The sequence below is a fragment of the Pterocles gutturalis genome, unplaced genomic scaffold (assembly GCF_000699245.1).
Source record: "Pterocles gutturalis isolate BGI_N339 unplaced genomic scaffold, ASM69924v1 scaffold9377, whole genome shotgun sequence".
Taxonomy (NCBI): Eukaryota; Metazoa; Chordata; class Aves; order Pterocliformes; family Pteroclidae; genus Pterocles; species Pterocles gutturalis.
This window is the reverse complement of record NW_010110207.1, coordinates 71,530-89,069: the sequence shown is the minus strand read 5'-3', so window position 1 is coordinate 89,069 and position 17,540 is coordinate 71,530. Positions and strand designations below refer to the sequence as shown.

At 43.4% G+C, this 17,540-nt stretch overlaps 1 protein-coding gene across 1 annotated transcript in view; it reads right to left on the bottom strand.

The window, feature by feature from the left end:
* Positions 1-7,253: 7,253 nt before the first annotated feature.
* LOC104461608 (polypeptide N-acetylgalactosaminyltransferase 10) overlaps positions 7,254-17,540 on the bottom strand; it is a 39,262-nt gene continuing 28,975 nt past the window's right edge. Inside the window, exons 7-11 of the mRNA XM_010073251.1 lie at positions 13,419-13,526; positions 11,356-11,577; positions 10,499-10,615; positions 8,222-8,371; positions 7,254-7,421 (exon numbers count right to left, since the gene is read on the bottom strand). Coding sequence (XP_010071553.1) covers positions 7,254-7,421; positions 8,222-8,371; positions 10,499-10,615; positions 11,356-11,577; positions 13,419-13,526 — 765 coding nt within the window. The remainder of the gene's footprint in view (positions 7,422-8,221; positions 8,372-10,498; positions 10,616-11,355; positions 11,578-13,418; positions 13,527-17,540) is intronic.

Below are 17,540 nucleotides of genomic sequence, written 5' to 3'. Positions count from 1 at the left end.
GAGCTCCCCCAAACTGCAGGAAACGGTAGTTCAGACAAGATGCATGTATAGGCTTGTGTGGTTCTAGCATTTTATTCTCATGGCCATATATCTCAGCAGTAAACACACAAACTGCCTTTGACAAAAGCTTTTTGTATTGCTTTGAATGTGGCTGGTGACAGGCTCAGGGAGAGAAGTGTCCCAGGGATGGTGGCTGCTGCCCAAGTGTCAGCTCTCAGAGGCTCTGTTCTCCAGCAGAGGGTCACCATCCACACGCGACAGCATCGCAGTGTTTGGTCAGGGGGGTGAGAGTGCCCGAGAGCCCCACCCCAGCCCCTCTTCTGAAGTACTCACCCATGCAGAGTAGCAGCCAGCTACACTCAAAAGCTCCTCCCTACAGAAAGTGGCCGTAGCTTGACCCCAAGCAGATGAGGCTCCAGCACTGGGTCATCCGCGATGGTACAACCTGGGGAATTTTTCCCTAGTTGCCAATTAACACAAACATCACTCATTTGGGTACTGAGGAAAAGGAAAACACACTGTAACAAACACCTTTTCCTCCTCCTTCCTTTTGCTAAATTTCATCCATACATCCATCCTCCCCTGTTCCTAATCTCACCTCCTCTTTGCCGCAGTTCATCTGCAATTTCTCCCCATTCATTCAGTGAGGTGATGGATGGTTCTGGAGGTCCGGGTCAGGTGTGTAACTGTCTGTCTTCAATTCTCTGTACGGGGTTTTTTCCACTCCTCTGTGCTTCTTGGTGTCCCCTGCCGACAGGGATTATCCATGGCTGTGACCCCTTGGGGGTGTCCTACCTCCGCACAAGTCACCCACCACGGCCGTGGTCCCTCCAGGACTGCACCCTTGGGCACGGAGCTCCTCCTTGCATCAACACATCTCCCCCACATCTCCTCCAACTTTGTCCACATCTTCTCACATTTTTCCTCCTTTTGTGGCTGCTGCTCTGTTAAACTTGTCTGAGCTGAAATGCTGCAGGGTCCTGTGACGGACTGGAGTTTAGGGACATGGTGGGTTCTTCCCGGTTGTTTTCAAAACTGGTTGGAAGCAGCTGTGAAGGTCAGACACAGGGATGCCCCCAGCTGCTTTCTGTCAAGTACACCCAACACAGCGCTCAGGCTGCTCATGCACGACCGCAGTAAACCCTGCGATTTATACCCAATACAAAGGGCAGCCGAGAAGGATGTTTCCTAAGGGGGCTGGAGGAGAGCAGCGCATGATGCGGCAGGAAGCCTCTGCTGGGGAAACACCAGACCAGGGTAACTAAGCTTATTCTCGTAAGAAGTAGAGAGAAGGGAAATCAATCACTGGAGCAAAACAGCCAGGGACAGTCATTTCTGCATACACAGTTTCAGAAAACACATTAAAAATTTATTTTAAATATATTATAAAAGGAAGTCCATTCAACTTTAAAAACACTAGGCATTCTATCAATGATTCCCAATTTATGAAAGCTACTACATTAAAGTGCTACAAGTCTTTTACCGCCCTCAGATATTAGGCTGTTGGTCCTAATATGCACAGAAATAAATATACACTGATTCAAGAGGCACCATCCAGTTTTACAGATAAAATGCATGCAGTACAAGGAACAGACAAACTTAGACCTTATCACTGAGATCCTGGAGAATGCATTTTGAAACCAATTCCCTTCTCCACCCTAGAGGCTACAGCTATTTGCTATTGTTATCGTAAAGGCTAACATTTTTGTCTATTAGCTTGTCTATTAGTTTTTATCTTGTTTTGTGGTTGAAGTTCACACTTGCTTGCTCACTACCTGGGATTAGGACTTTTTTCCTAGAGGTGAACTAGTAGATTTAAGACCACATAGATCCAGTGGCTTTATAAAAAACCTCCCAAATCCCTCACATCTGCTGGAATCACTGAAGCCTGTTGGGTCATACAGAAGCATCAAGAAAGCTGAAATGCAGCAAATAAAGGAGAATACTCAGCCAGCAGAGGCAGAGTCAAGCAACAGACATAGGATTTTTATTAGGATTTCCATAATCTATCATTGCCTAGTTTCATACACAATTTCCAAGTTAGAGCGTGACACTACAAAGGAGCAACTGAAGCAGGAGGTGAGTTTATTTCAGTTACACTTTAAATTTATAATGTGAATAAATCAATCTCACTGGTTAATGAGGAATATGAAATTAATTGACAACTGTGTGTTGAATGCTGATGGAAATTTCAGATCTCAGTTTTCCCATTTTCCATCCATTGCATCTCTCCCCTCCACTCAAACCAGGTGAGAACTTGCAGCCTGTTTTAAAATAGGGACTCAACACTCATCAGGTCAGCAAATAAAGCACTTAAAGCTAAGTCTTACACAGGCTGAGCAATTGCAGCACACAGACTTTCCTTGCTCAAGATCAAGTAATAGGCCACTGGTAGACTGGGAGCAGTGCTCCTGACTCCCAGCCCAGCTCCCCTTTTGCTCTTTATCCCGTGAAAGACCTTGTAATCATACCCCCCAGACTCTGACATTAACCTAAAGCTACTCATCATTTTGGCAACAGTTTGTTAACTATTAAGAAACTTTTAATGCCAAGTGATTGTTAAAATGGAAACCTAGATTGCCGCTTGTCAGGTAAGGACCGACTCAGGCACCACCAGATTCCTTTGTTGCAAGTGGTCTGAAATACCACTTGCAGTGAGTAGGAACATGAACCGCAGCGGTCGGGAGTGGATGTGGGATGCAAGGTACGCTTGAATCCTTGTGCTAGCAGAGCCAGACTGTTTCAGACATAACTTTACCAGGGCTCTTTCGATTGAAAGTGTGACAGGCTGACTGGGGGAGGCTGCCTGTTCTCTCCAGTCAAAACCATTCAAGTGTCTGTCCACATCTTGAAAGACAATTTAAAATAAAAGTTTCTCCCTTTCTACCCAGCAGTTACCCAATATGACTTTTAGGAGCTCTCTCTGTTCTTCCCTCAGTGATGTAAGCCAGCATAACTACTACAGTGATCCTACAGTAGCAATGAGAGTGTTCTTGCAATGCCAGTCGCTGGTGGTGTCTGTTTGACTTTCAGTACACTGATGGCTCAGTGCATCAGGGAGGGAGAAAGTTTGCTGACTGGAACTCTCCAGTAAATGAGAGCAAAGCCCTGTGCATAGACTACTGTAAAACGAACCAGGAAGAAAGTTAAGCTGAGAAATTGCTTTCTTGCTACTTCTGTATTAGGGACTTGAACACACTGTTTAAAAGTTTCCCAGTGATGGAAGGCATTGACTTTCTGAAAGACACTTCTGCTACAGATCTTATGTGCCTTTGGGACTATTTGTGATTTCTGATTTGGATACTTAGAAAAGAAAATGCAAGGATCTTGCATGCCGGTGAAATGCATGAGCCAAAACACCCAACAGCTAACCAAGACATCCTCTGGTCTAGCTTTAGTTGTTACAGTGCACCATGAGGAAGCTGCCGTCTTTTTCAAGCCCTCCTCTTAGGAGTGACAAACCCCCCCCCCCCCCAAAGTCATTCATGATATAGATTTAACAGAGGAAACTCAGGAGCTTCTGAATTACTGTTGTTCACACAAATTTTGCACTTAAAGTCAAGACATTTTAAAAAACACACACAAACACTACACAAGTCAAGCTTTCTCTCACATCCTTACCTCCCAATCCCTTCCCCTCTTCTCTCTTGTCCAGCAAGGCACTAGGAAATGGTTCAAGTTTAAGCATTTGCTGTACATTTACATTTAAAAAGGCACATCTTTATTTTAATGATGCTGTATTCCTCTTTCAGTAAGGCCCATACATTCTTCTATTATGGTGTAGAAAAGAAAGTTAATTTCCCAGGCATGAAAAAAAGACACCTTGCACACAGAAGAGCCCCAAACCTATTACTGTTTGTAGGCCTTAGAGATTAGCACCAGTATAAATCAACAAGAGCTTCAAGAGCAAATCAAAGTATTATTATTTTGCAACTTAACACACATCCAGGGATCCCCATGTTGTCTGAGATTCTGGTAGTTAAAAGCAGCAGAATTTATGCATCCACAGAGAGGTGTTTTTTGAATAATTTTTTGTGAAAAAAAATATGAAAACATTTATTTTTGCATTAGATAATCACTGGTATTTAATCTCCAGTCTTGACTGGCATGCAGATGTGAAGATTTGCTTATGTATTCATGCTCTAGAAATTTTGCCTACAAATAACCAAAAGTAATTGGAATAATTAACCAGATTGCCCAGCAAAGGCTCAATTAAAGATGTAGATGATGAAATACAGCTTCTAATTCTCAATCAGTAGATGGTTGGCTATATTAAGTCTTCTCATTAGTCAGCAAAGCCTCTAGGGTATTGAAAAGTATAATTGATGTAAATAAATTAATAGCTCAGAGCCCAGCAAGTCAGTCAGAAGCATACACAATTCGTGGGGCACTTATCACACTCAGATCTCAAACCTTCAGAAAACAGATCAGATCAACCATACAGGAAGGACCCAGCAGGACCACTCACACTAAAGCTCCAGTTTCCATGTACTGGTGGTTGGTTGTCAAACAGGAATTGCCTCAACAATTACCTCATCTTTTGGTACATTCTGCTAAGAGCCGTCCTTTCTCACCAAATTAAGATCACTAAGTGGTAAAAGACCTGCTCATTACTGCAGTTCTCTCTGAAACAAGGTCCAGCAAGCCAAGCAGCTGAGACTCTCTTCACAAGGTGAGCCCAAGTACAAAGCAAGCCATGCATTTTAGAAACAAAAGCTAATCCTCTAAGACACACAAAGTTGCAAGCTGCAAGCAGAATAACCTACAGTCCATTTATATCGTTTGCCAATTGTGTCTCAATTATAAAAAAACTAGCACTGTTCATGGACAAACAGCTTCTTGTTCCACAGGTATTAAAACATTCATAAAGACACCTAGTCAGGCCATCTAGTGATCCACAGTCAGCACTACCAGACTAATGAGAGCATTAATAACTTAAGGAAAGCAATAGTCAGACACAAAGCACAGGAAAGTGGCTCTGTCTCCCATAGAAATTAAAAGGGATCCTAATGACAGATATATTGTAGTTACCGAGAACATGTCAACTCTGACGCTGGTCTCACTTCCATAGCAATATTGCTGCAAAACTGGCATAAGGAAAACCTGCAGCTTTTTTTCTTTCATCACTCCCAAAACGTTAGGTACCAACACATTTGGCAAGCCTGCTCTTAGCTGTGCCCATGCTTCCCTTTCTTCATGACTGCATGTACCAGGTAAGTTGGCAGAAAAGGTCAGATACATTCTCAGCTGTGAGGATGAGAAAGGTGGAAATCGTTTTGAGCCTCGTGGCCAATACATCAGACTTGAGAGCTTGAGAGGCAGCTAGTTGTGTCCTAGTTTGCTCCCAGTTGACAGACACAACACTACATGTCCTCAAAGACATCGTAAACATGGACAATGATCCTACAACTGGCAACATCAGAAAGGCTTCTTGCTTCTGGAGCTCTGCAGAGGGAGCCAGCCTGCTTGTTTCTTGACACTACGCAAAAATCTCCTTGCCTTCACAGGAGAGAAAGACACCCCAGAGCAGAGTTTCCCTGCCCCTCTAAGGAGGGAAAGTCCATTAACTGTGCTTATCAAGAGTTCCAGAGGCGAGCCCTACTCCTATCCTGACTGTCAGCCTTTTACTCCCAGAGCTGGCTGCACACTACCTCCACTTGCAACGCTCCTGCACAGGCAGCAACAAACAGTGGAGCTTGGGAATTACTGGCAAAGGGCTAGTTTTATTGATTTACACAGCATCTTTGCAAAAGGTTAACTGCACTGTCATTCACAGCTTTTGGTAGAAAATGCCACTGCTGCCTTCAGTATAAGGCTAAGTGGGCTGAACTATGAAATCTGTTTTTGCAACAACTTAATTTTAAACCAGTGTGGGTTTTTTTTTAAACTTTTTAGACTTGAAACCAATGGTCCTCCATTCATTCTTTAGTATCCGTGCTTTTTTACATCTCCTGGGATGAGACAATTCTTGCTCAGCGTCTGGCAGATCCTGCAGTGAAACCAGAAGGGCAATACCTCGCACTGCTAACTGACTACACAAGGGACAGGGTACCAGTGAAATTGGCCCATCAATCCCACATCTCTGCTTCAGAAAACAAATTCCAGTCACAGTAACTCTACAGTGCTGTGGCTGCTGGGAAAAGAGGAGAGATTAACAGCACATTCCCACAAGCCTAGAACACCACTGACCACAGAAATCATGACTGCAACAGACTGAAGAACAAATGGATAAAAACCAATCACTTAATCTCAGCCTTGACTTAATTATCATGAATTAATCCCCTCAAACCAACTGTGAATTAAGTTAGCTTCACACCCTCTAAAGGAAAAACGGAAGTTGCCTTCATGTAGCATATTTAAAAGGAAAAATGGAAGTTGCCTTCATGTAGCAGATTTCACTCTGAGAAACCCTAGACGTGTCCATGATAGAAAGATTCTGAATAAGAGCCAAATTTGGAATCTGATATCCAAAGGCTCTTAGCGAAAATCTTCACCTGTAAGAACTGTGCTTAGTTAAAAACCCTCTGCTAATCTTTCACCTTGAAGATTCAAACTGACTGCAAAGTGAATGGACCAGAAACCCAGATTCCTCATCGCTAATAACTACAGCGATATTCCCAACACTTGGCTGCACTTCCACTAGAGCTCATTCCTTTACCAGATCTATGATTTGGAAAGTAATAATACTCAACCTGTTCGAAATATATTTTAGTTCAGGGCAAAAAAAAATATTTCATTTTACATTTTGCTGGCCTCTTTTTTGTGTCTATGACAAGGAAAGATTAAATTTTGTGTTCAAGATTTTATTTAGATGGACTTTGGAAGATAAATCACCTATGTGGGAACACTTCAGTGGGTGGTATAGCAGCTACAGAAAGTCCTGGAGGGTCCTGGATAAGAAAATCATTTAACATCAGACCCAGGTGGGAAATAAAACAGTAACAAAAATAAAAAAGCAAAAAAAAAAAAAGAAAAAGCAGTTTGAATCACATTCAGACTCCTCTAAAAACAGAGTTTTTGTTCCAGTCTCAGCACAGAAATGGCTCTGGCAAAGCCTTTAAAATTCCACCATCCCCGGAAGAGAAGGATGCAGCATCTTCACAATAAAGACTGGCCTGCTAGTTAACCTTCTCCTGAGATTCTCCCTTTTACCTTCATTAACTGTTTAAAAAAAAGTATTCTTAAAAAAATTTTTTGTAACCCTCCCCAGTAAAAACTATAATTGTAAAATATATATATTTTTTCTCAGTCTTTTAAAGATCAAGATTTCTGTTAAATTTTTCCAAGACAGTTGAGTTTGTGTGTTCAAATATCCACTGCTGTGTTGGAGATGAAGGATTGCAGCTATTCATGAAGATCTTCCGGTCACTCTCACTGCAGTCCATACAGCTGCTGCTTACTGGATGGTAGAGGGTCTTGTCCTGGAGAAGAGAAATTTGACTTTGAAGTTGCTAAGTAGAGAAGCAAAACTGTTTTAAAACCAACAGACAGAAGTCTTAAAAACCAAGGCAAGCTGTTTTGTCACTTGGATGTAGCCAAAAAAGTTGTTCCACACTTAACTGGTTGGCAAGTACCAGGGTCCATTCCCACCCTTGCAACAGTACCCAGCCCAGTCCTCACACTGGTACTGGGAAGCTCTAAAGCTGTGTCTGAAGCCAGGTTCTCCAGCCTACAGGTTCACATCCTGCTGCGTCACTCAGCGGCAGCACTGTGCATGTGGATTGCAAGGACTAGGACAGAGCATTTAGTCGAGAATTTACTTACCTGTTGGCCACAAAAGCATTGCTTAGTAGGAGGATGAATAAATCCTTATTTACTTATTACTTATTTACTTTTGGCATGATCTTCTAGTATTCAAAACAAACCAGTACAAGCAGCAAACCTCTCTGCAAACAGATTTGGCAAGGGTGCTGCACCGTCTCACTGCCAGCTGTGGACAGGACTGCAAGGACAGTGTCATTCTGCTTCACAAACCCTGCAGAAGCAGTCCTCACTGTTTCTAACCAGTGGAACAGGGGAGTCACCTCTTTCTAATCAAAGGTAATTAATGGCACCATGACAACAGATTGCCAGCAGATTCTCATATCACAGTAGCTATGTGAATAGAGGAATAAAACATGAGTGGTGACATTTTAAGGACACTTCAGTACCTACAGGCAATTTGACACCTTAAATAAGCATAGGCGTACACACGTGTGCACACGCACACACACAGACTCACTTTTCGGTATCTCCAGAGCTGGTTCCCCTTCATACCATGACAGTCATAGAGGGTCACAGGACTGCTGTGGGAAATGGCATCAAAACAAAACTTCTTGGTATGCTGAGGGTCCCCGGGTCGGATGTCTTCTCTCCAGCTGAACGTGAATACCTGCCAAGGCAAACAGGACCATCAGGAGGACCGATACTGGGCACAGTGCTTTCACCAGCAGAACGATGTTCCCTTCTTTGCACACAGTGTGTGGACGGCTTCAGGGAAAGGACAGTATCTTCTCGAGAAAAGCTACTTCCACCTCTGGGGACAGGGACTGCTGAGTAGGGGAGTCTGTAACAACTACCCCACGGACTGCCACACAGCATGCTAAATGAGGCTGTGCTGCTGCAAAAGCCATGCTAGTTAGCTTGGGTACTAATAGCAGCCTTGAATGTCTCTGCAATGCAGACATACATCATGGATTAACTGAGCAGCTGACCAATTACAGCACTTCACAGCTAGCAAAAAAGGCAGAGAGCTACAGGAGCTTCAAGTTAATGCTGGCAGTAAATACCCACGTCTGCAGAGGCAGCCTGCAGTCACCTTGAGAAGAGTCTGTCCCACGCCTTCTAGGACAAGAGACCAGGAGCCCACAGCTCCTTGCCCCACCCAAGTCCAAAGGAGTGTCAGAAGGACACACTAGGGCATTGCTTCCCGGTGCTCTCTTCTATCAGTGAATCTGTTAGATCACCTGCAGTGATCTATCAGCACTTTTGGGTGAAATGAAAGGAGCGATACTACAGAAAAGAAGAGAAAGGGTTTTAGCTCTAGTAAATAGGCACAACCTATCAATGCCTGGCAATGCTGCAGCCGTGATGAAAGCTGCTGGATGCCAGCACATGTGGTTTGGAAATCCCTGAGCCATAGGGCTGGACCATGGAAGAAGAGTCAGTGGAAGTACTACCACGTGCATGCTCTGCTCCTTGTCCTGTCCCTTGGCATCTGCCTTTGGCCACAGCTTGAGGCAGTAGCATGGTCTATCTGCATCTTCTTCAGTCTGATGATCACGGCTTGGCATATGACATGTTTTAAGCATCACAGGACTAAATCCCACAAAAGATAAACTGATTTAAAGGCAGGCACTGGTATCAAGCTTTTGCTTTCTACTTTGACAAGAACAGCATCTCTGGCAAGGGTACAAGAGTCTTCTGTGACCAGCACTAGCCAACATGGTTCTGCAGGGCTACTAGCCAGCACACCTCGCTCTCAGTCCCCGAAGGAAAGGGCTGTTCTGGGGGCTCCTTATGGAGCCAGGTGGAGGAATGGTCCTCTCTTCAGAGAGATCTCACAGGACAGTAAGCAGGATAAGTAATGAGCAGCATGCTTCTACTTGAAGCAGCGTGGCCAAAAATTTTTGCCCAAAGAAGCTACTTTATTCCTGTCTCTCTTTTAAACCTCTCGTGAGAGAAATTAACACAATCATTTAGGCTCAAAGCTACACAGAAGTTTAAAGCAAATTCTCCTTCTAAACATAAGCCAACACTAATTGTTCAAGATCCTCCTGACACAACAGAGGCTTAGTTTTGGACTGTGCCAAGTAAATCAGTTTCTAGTTTTCATGCATCACAACTGATATGCAACAACCCTCTGTCTCCTACTACTGAAGCCATTCCCCTGAAGAGTTATGCATGGCTCTGTAATAGAGGCATTGTTTTCTTGATCTTTTCTTAGCTCAGCTGCTACAGTTTAGACAAACTAATATTTCCCTCCTTTCTGTTACAATAAAGCTGTCATTTCTGGCACCTTATACATTGAGAGGGTGAATCTATAGCCTGTCCGGTTTCATCTCTCTCCAGCAACAGCTGGGTGTTTATAATGCATGTGCCTCCTGTCAGAAGGATGATAGTAAGCTCCTGCAGGGTCATTAATATGCATGATGCTCCTCTATCACTTCTTTCAGCACAACCTTTGAAGTTAATATTCACTTTGTTACATATTACAGCTGCCTTGTTACTGGTTTCTTTTATTATTTTGGCACATTGTTTTCTCGTGCTTTCTTTTGTTTGCTCTGAGAACTTCATAGCAGAGGTAAAAGCTCTGCACAAAGTCTGCCACACCTGCCACAAACACAAGCCACATCCTGTACAAACCCAAGTATCATTAGCACATGAGCCTTGGGGTGCACAGCACCCTCTGTTCACCTGACAGAGCTCTGCAATGCCCTCCCTTCTCAAACTTTTGTTCTCATAATTTCTTCCTCCCCAAATTTATTTAGGAGTGATGATTTATCAGAGAGACTGTTACCTGCACGTTGTTCCATGCTGCCTCTCCTCTGTCCTTCACACAGTTTTCCAGCCTCAGTGGGGATCCCAGGGCTCCATGCTTAGTATCCACACACAGTCCAGTTCCTACATTGCGTATCTGAAATAGTAAATTAGTCACTGAATCTCCTACTCTGACCAATTGACAGGTGAGAAGTCTTAAACTGTCTCAAATAGTGGCAGTATTTGAAAACAGTTTTAAGATTCCTCACTTAACTACCTATCTGAGCTGGCAGACAACAGCTACAAGAAAGCACAGGAACTCAAAATGGGACCCATTGCCAGCTGTACACTAACCTTCAGGACACAGCAAAACCCATTAGCTACAGGACTGCAGAGCCCACTATGTTGTTGTGTGCAACAATCCACAGCTTCACTCTTGGGGTGACTCCTCTCCCAGAACACAGCTGACTTTCAAAACCAGGGATGGTTTTCTTGGCTTTCAGATGGGAAAGCTTAAGAGCAGAGTAGCTCAACACAGTTGCGTAGCCTTTTGGAAATAAAAGGTTCCTACCATTGCTTAGCTGCCTCCTATCGCTAGTTGTCCCTGTTGGCCCGTTGTGCCTTCTACTAAATAGGCAACACGCAGAACAAGCCAGGTCTCTATTCCCTTTGGAGCTGTGCACTAACAGAAACGGCTGCCAAACTGCCTTCTTTGATCAGGACAATACAATGGTAAAGGAGTTACGGTCTTCGAAACATATCAAGCAGGATCTTTTAAACACTCGCTTGCCCCCTTACTCACAGCAAACCGGTACTGGAGCACATGGGTAAGGCAGCTTTAAAAAAAAACAAACCGCAGACAGTTTGCTCACTGCTGATTTCAGAGCACAAACTTGCCTCTCCCCAGGCAGCTGCTGGAGGCTCCACTGGTGGGTAAAACTTTGGCAAGTCCCACGCGACCTCATTCATGAACCACTTGAAGCTTCTGCAGTTGAGGTTGTTGCGAAGTTCCTTCTGAGCCGCGACATCCCCGGCAGAAAGATGCCGGTACTCTGGTCTGCGCTGGTATATGTACTCTGCATATTCGTCCATCCACACCTCAGCCACCCGCTTCAAGTTCTGTGTGGGTAACAGCCATGTGTGAAAATGAGAAGCAAAACCACCTGAGAACACTCTGCACAAACTACTGACATTAGCATTCAGAACAGCTCCTGTGTTTTTGCTCAGAAAGGATTTTCATTCACATCCACTCTCTTTCCAACTTCAGGATGAAGATTATTTTTATTATTCTCTAGTTCCAAGGGACTTTTAGAAAGATATTTTCAGTTGAGGTCAAAACAGAATCCTGGCACTTGGCAATTATATCTAGTTCCTTGTGGCTAAAAAAACCAACATTAATCAAAAGATTTTTTTTTCTTTTCTTTTTTTCAGAAAAGAAGCTAGTCAGAAAATGATGCTGGTAAATACCACTGGACATTCAAAGGTCCCCAACAAAAAGCTGCTTTCTTAAATCCTTCCTATTGCTTCTTTTATATCCATCTAGGAGTGAGCTTTGCAGTACTCCCTTCTCAAAAGCTTCAGTTCAAAATATTCTTTCTTACCACTATTTTTCCATTTTCTTAGGTGAAAAGCTGTTTAAGAAAAACTCTGAGATACTGCAGGAATACGGAACTTTCTGATAACCCTTCAGAACAGAAGCAAAGGGTTTACTTCCTGGCAGCAGTACATTTCACATATCACTGTAAAGCTTAATCCACTGTGCCATTCCAAGTCAGCAATGAACACCACCCTCTCGAGATACCTGCCCTACTGCTTGTCACAACACACTCAAGAGACCGTTGTTGGACCTTGGACTGTTCTCTGGCAACATCAGGTACATTCTTGGTGTCACACAGTAACGTGCCACGTGCAGTCATGATTTCAGTGACCCAGCAGCGTTGCCCACCTTGCCTGAAGGTGGTCAGTCCAGCAGTGGTCATTTACTACCAAAAAAATTACAGTGGTAAGAATGAGCTGTGTGCTGACCTTGCCCAAATGCAGCCTACACACAAGAGCAGGTGTTCATCTCATGGTGACTGTACGATCTTGGTCCCTACACCTGTCTGCCATCTCCTTCCAGCACTGTGGGAGTATGCAAGAGCCAAATACTGAATCAAAAGAAACATAGCTCCTTCCTGAAGAGATGGCACAGGCAGGAGAGCACTCCATTGCTTTGACAGGTCATTGCTGGGCTGAGCGATAAATCCAAATCTATAACTAGGGCAATGCGATTAAACTGGGAAACATTTTAACACTGTGCAAGCCATAAGACTGCAGAACAGCAGGGTACCTTTGTGGTGTTTAGTTTTGCAGCCTTCCTGTTCCTGTGATTTTTTTCTCCCACCAGAGGGCAATGCAATCCCTTCTCAATTTGGAAATTAACTGGAGAAACCTAGTGCATGATAGGCAAAAGCTCTTTCCTCTTTGGGCTACACTAGATTAAGAAATAAGATGGCACAGAACATTCCATTGTGGGAAATTACAGCTTGCTCATTCAGTGGTCTGTGATGCTTGAAGTTGAGAGGTCTTTCAATCACCAAAACACAATCACCACACCAAAGCCTGCTGCTCTTGGAGAGCACAGCTATAAAATGACTGAAATATTGTACAAATAAAGCCATATCTTGTTTTTATTGGTGATTCCACAGCCAGTGCCTGACAGCAAAGTCCCTTCCCAACACCTAGCAATGGCTGATGTCGGAGCATGGCAGCTGTCCACACACGAGCCTGCAGCTCCCCTAGGCTCTCTTCCCATTGTACTACACATACACCACTGCAAAACTGCTCAATTTGGCCACTGCACAAGTACAATTTATGGACTACAAAGCCTACATTTGCCTCCCATTGTCGGGTGAGAGGAGACAACAGCATGGTCACATTGCAGTCAGACATCTGTCACGGGGAATGCCATTGCTACTTACTCTTGCTAGGCTGACTCCTGTTGGAACCTTGTATGGAACATATTTTCTGTAGATATGACCAACTCTAGAGCAAGGGATGTCCTCCATGCGACCCCCACACATCCATACCTGTGGAACAGCAGAGATACAGATTCACTCTTGGTTATATGGAGAAAAATTAAGTAGAAAAAAAAAAGCTTTCAAGTCATCAAAAAACTCAACCCAGATTTTTTACTTTGAAGTATACTGTCTCTCAAATACCTTCCCCTCCTTGCCTTAGTCTTAAATCCTGTAACTACCCGCTTAGAGCCATTCAGCAAGCCTTGATTTAGCACAAGTGCTATCAAGCCCAATGGCTTAACAGTTCAATTTTGCATTCTTTAGAGAAAAGAACAGGAAAAAAAAAAATCCAAGCACACAGAGAACAGCACACAGCACACTTTAAATTTATACATGTTATTACAGCAATAGTAACGACAACAGTTAAACTGAGCTGCCATATAAGACCTGGACGTAGGTTGTGTACCGTTGCTGTAAAAGGAAGGACATCTCTGTAGTACAGTTCATGTGTTACGCAAAACAGTCCAGAGAATTCAGGAGCCAGTTCAAGTGCCAGAAACCAGAATAAACTGCTACTTTTTCCTGTGGTTATCACTGCTCTCATATGGTTTCATTGCTGACATGCACTCATTGCTTTTGCAGCCTTACAATTAAGCAGAAATCCCTGCCTGGTGAAAACATAATTAGCTTTAAAAAACCCCTCAGAAAGTCACTGGAACACATTGCTAGTTGAAGATGACTACCTCAATGCTTCTTTAATGTTTAGATTAGGCCCAGAAGTTTCTTTCTCCATCTGAGATTTCACTCTGTGCCAACACTCTGCAACAACTTCCTTTTATTCCTTATTTATAGCATGGATGTAATAATTTTGTCGGAGTGAAACTAAAGTAGACGTTTTCCGAACCAGCCAATCTACTTCATTAGGATTAAGAAATATATTCAATATATGCTTCCCAGAGATATCTAATCAATACTTAAAGTATCCTTCAGTATGCAAAACAAATGACTTTCTGAATTCTTGAAGTACAACACTGTCTTGCCCTTCATTTTGTCCCCAGATCTTATGTTGATGCCCCGAAGGTGGCAGTATTTAAGAACGTCTGCTGGTGCTGCAGGCTGATGCAGTGTTCTTGAACTCTCCATTCGCTGTGGCTAATTTCAGCCACCGCAGTTCACTGTACAACGAGCTTAGTCAACAGCTTCACACAGAGCAGGCAATTCCATTAATATTCTACAGTGACAATATTAAATACTTAGCTCGGAAGAGAAATATTTGGCCAAGGCTGATGCATAATTATTATCTCTGACACTAAAGTCCTCTGGAGCTTCAGCTGTGTCTACTGGCCCTAATAATTACAGTCATTTGCTGACTGTGTGTAACTTAATGGAGGTTGGTTGCTCTGAGTTAGAGGAATATTTTTCACAGGCAACTTCTAAAGTTCAAGGTATTTAATTACATGTTGTTATGGTGAGAGAGAAAAGAAGAAAGTCGACAAACACTCCTTCCACAGAATTTCATTCCTTTTGTCCCTGCTGTGTCTCGAGAGGCTGGTACAGAAGAGATGAAGATGAAAAAAGAAACCAGCATTCAGCTTCTGTGAAGTTTCTCGGGGAATGAAAAATGCTTCTTACTCTGTAGCTGCTGTGCTTTTTGCTGCAGAGGGCCACAGTGTGATTCCTCTGATAGGAAATTAACAGGTAGACTGAGAAAACAAGAATTTGGGGATGTTTTGTGTTTCTGTGACAGAAATGGTTTGTGCAAGGCCGTAAGAGCTGCAACAGATCTGGGAACTATAAAAAAACTGCAGGAACAGATGAAGATGACTAGAGCTCAGCTGCACAGACACACACACTCCTCAACAACCTGTATTCTTACCCTGTGCACTGCACCCTGCATCAGGAAAGCCGTTCACAAACAGCTGCATTTTAGTGTAACACAAGCCTGAATGAAAACACCAGCTTGTTATCCTTGCTGCCCACTCACAGGATGCCTCACCTGCCCTTGATCTCTAAGGAAAGGCTTTTGGTCAGGCCACAGTGAATGCATCTCCTCTGAAAAGACAACTTCCCCAAGACACGTGAGAAACAGATCCCTGCAGTCACTATGCAGCTGGAGAGGAGAGCCCTGTCCTTGCGCTGCAGCTCTTGTGAAGCAATAATACAGACAGCACTTATCTACCGAGTGGTACACTGGAGAGGCAGGGGCTATGGGGAGCTAGACAGAACTGGTATGTTGGGCCAAGAGCTCCAAGCTGGTACAAGACTCCAGGCACATAAACACATGTAATGACATGATAAGAAAAGCTACTTAACTGAGTTATTGAATGAGTAAAATCTAAGATCGGTTTCACATGCTCTTTTCCTAATCATGCTTTAAAATGTTTACTCCCAAATGATGCTGCAATTACCAGTGCTGCATGGAGACCATGGAAATCTTCCTAATTCCTGCTAGCACAGCTCAGCGACCCTTTCAAGGTACTTTGCCAAGCCAGTGCCTTTTTAACATTGTCTCATGCTGCAAGTGACAGGATGGCACTTGCAGTACAAATCTAATTTTAAAAGCATGCTTTCCATTCATTCATTGCTGCTTTGATTTATTTTATTAGCGAGCTGCTTTGTGTGGTGACAGAACTCATTACAACCTCCATAAAGACAATTACCAGTCCTTATCTATAAAACTGGAAGAAGGGGAGAGGAAAAGAGCGTGACATGCATCAGTAAACCACAGCTAACAAAAGCATTAGAAAGCTAGAGTTAAAGGTCAGGGAAATCGCATCCCAGGGTCTGTCAAATAATAACTGCAAGTGAATTCAAACCCCAAATAGCTGCCTGGTAGCTGAGAGAATGCTTCCACTCAGTGATATTCCGTTGTTTTTAAACGAGGGTACAGTTCACAGGCATGACACACCAGAACTTGCACTGATGAAAACACAGCACTGTCAAACAGCTGGAACAGCGCGGTTCTGGGGGGCAGCACCTGGTACCTTCACAGTGACACTGACTGCCACTTACTGTGTTCTCCTTAGGCCAGAGGAGCCAGTTTCTTCTTGTTGTTTTACAGAAGGATGAGATGGTGCCTCATCTCCCTGGCTGACGTGACAGTAAACATCAGAGCCTGAACTTGATGCACCTAATTTCAATCAGCCATTTACTAGAACACCGTAAGCACAAGAATTAAAGCTGGTCAGGCAGTCAGTGCTTTACACAATGATCTAATCAGATCTCATTTGGGGAGAACAGGAAATTTCTCTTCCTCCTCAGGCACAATTTTACCAATCTACAATTTGAGCTAGGAATCTAGCAGCTGACAGATCTGCTGGAGTTAAGAGAAAACCTGGCTACACTGAGCTCAATGGGCATACTGCAACAGATTTTTCTAAGGCCACAATCTCACCCTAATAATAAAATCATATATAAGAGAAGTGAAATAACAACACCAGTTATATTACTTCCCTCTTCTCAGTGGCCTGGAGAGCTGTAACTCCATATTCATAAAGCGACTCGAGAGCCTTTGACTCAGCCAGTGCTATGAAAGCACAAGATAATATGCCACCTATTCTCTACATGGGAATGTTATGCTGATCTAACTCCCTTTCCGCTATTTCAGAAAACAATGTCACGTAAGAGAGCCGAACCTCTCCTCTCAAACACAATACAATAACACATTTGGTGTGTGAACACAAATTATGTGGGTATACAAGGTTTATGGTTTCCAAAGACTGCACTATGATGAGCCAATGCTTCCCAAGAGAGGGAAAAAACACAAAGGAAAGAGTCAAGCCTTGAAAAGAAAGCTGCTTCTGCAAGACAACAGAAATAAAGACCATGGGATAGACCAACGGAGAGAAGCTGGCTGGTTGTCTGAGCACACACTGAAAGGCAGAAAGAAAGGACACAGTGGATAGATCAAGGGGGTTCTCTGCATAACAGGGTAGGTGAGAGGATGAAAGCAAGGGCAACCAATAACTCAGGAAAATCATAATCCTCTGTATTGTAAGCATCAGCTGTTGTTGCAGCTGGGACTTACTGCTCTTTAAAAGATTAAGGGAGCTCAAAAGGCACTGAGATCTATGTGTTTGCACA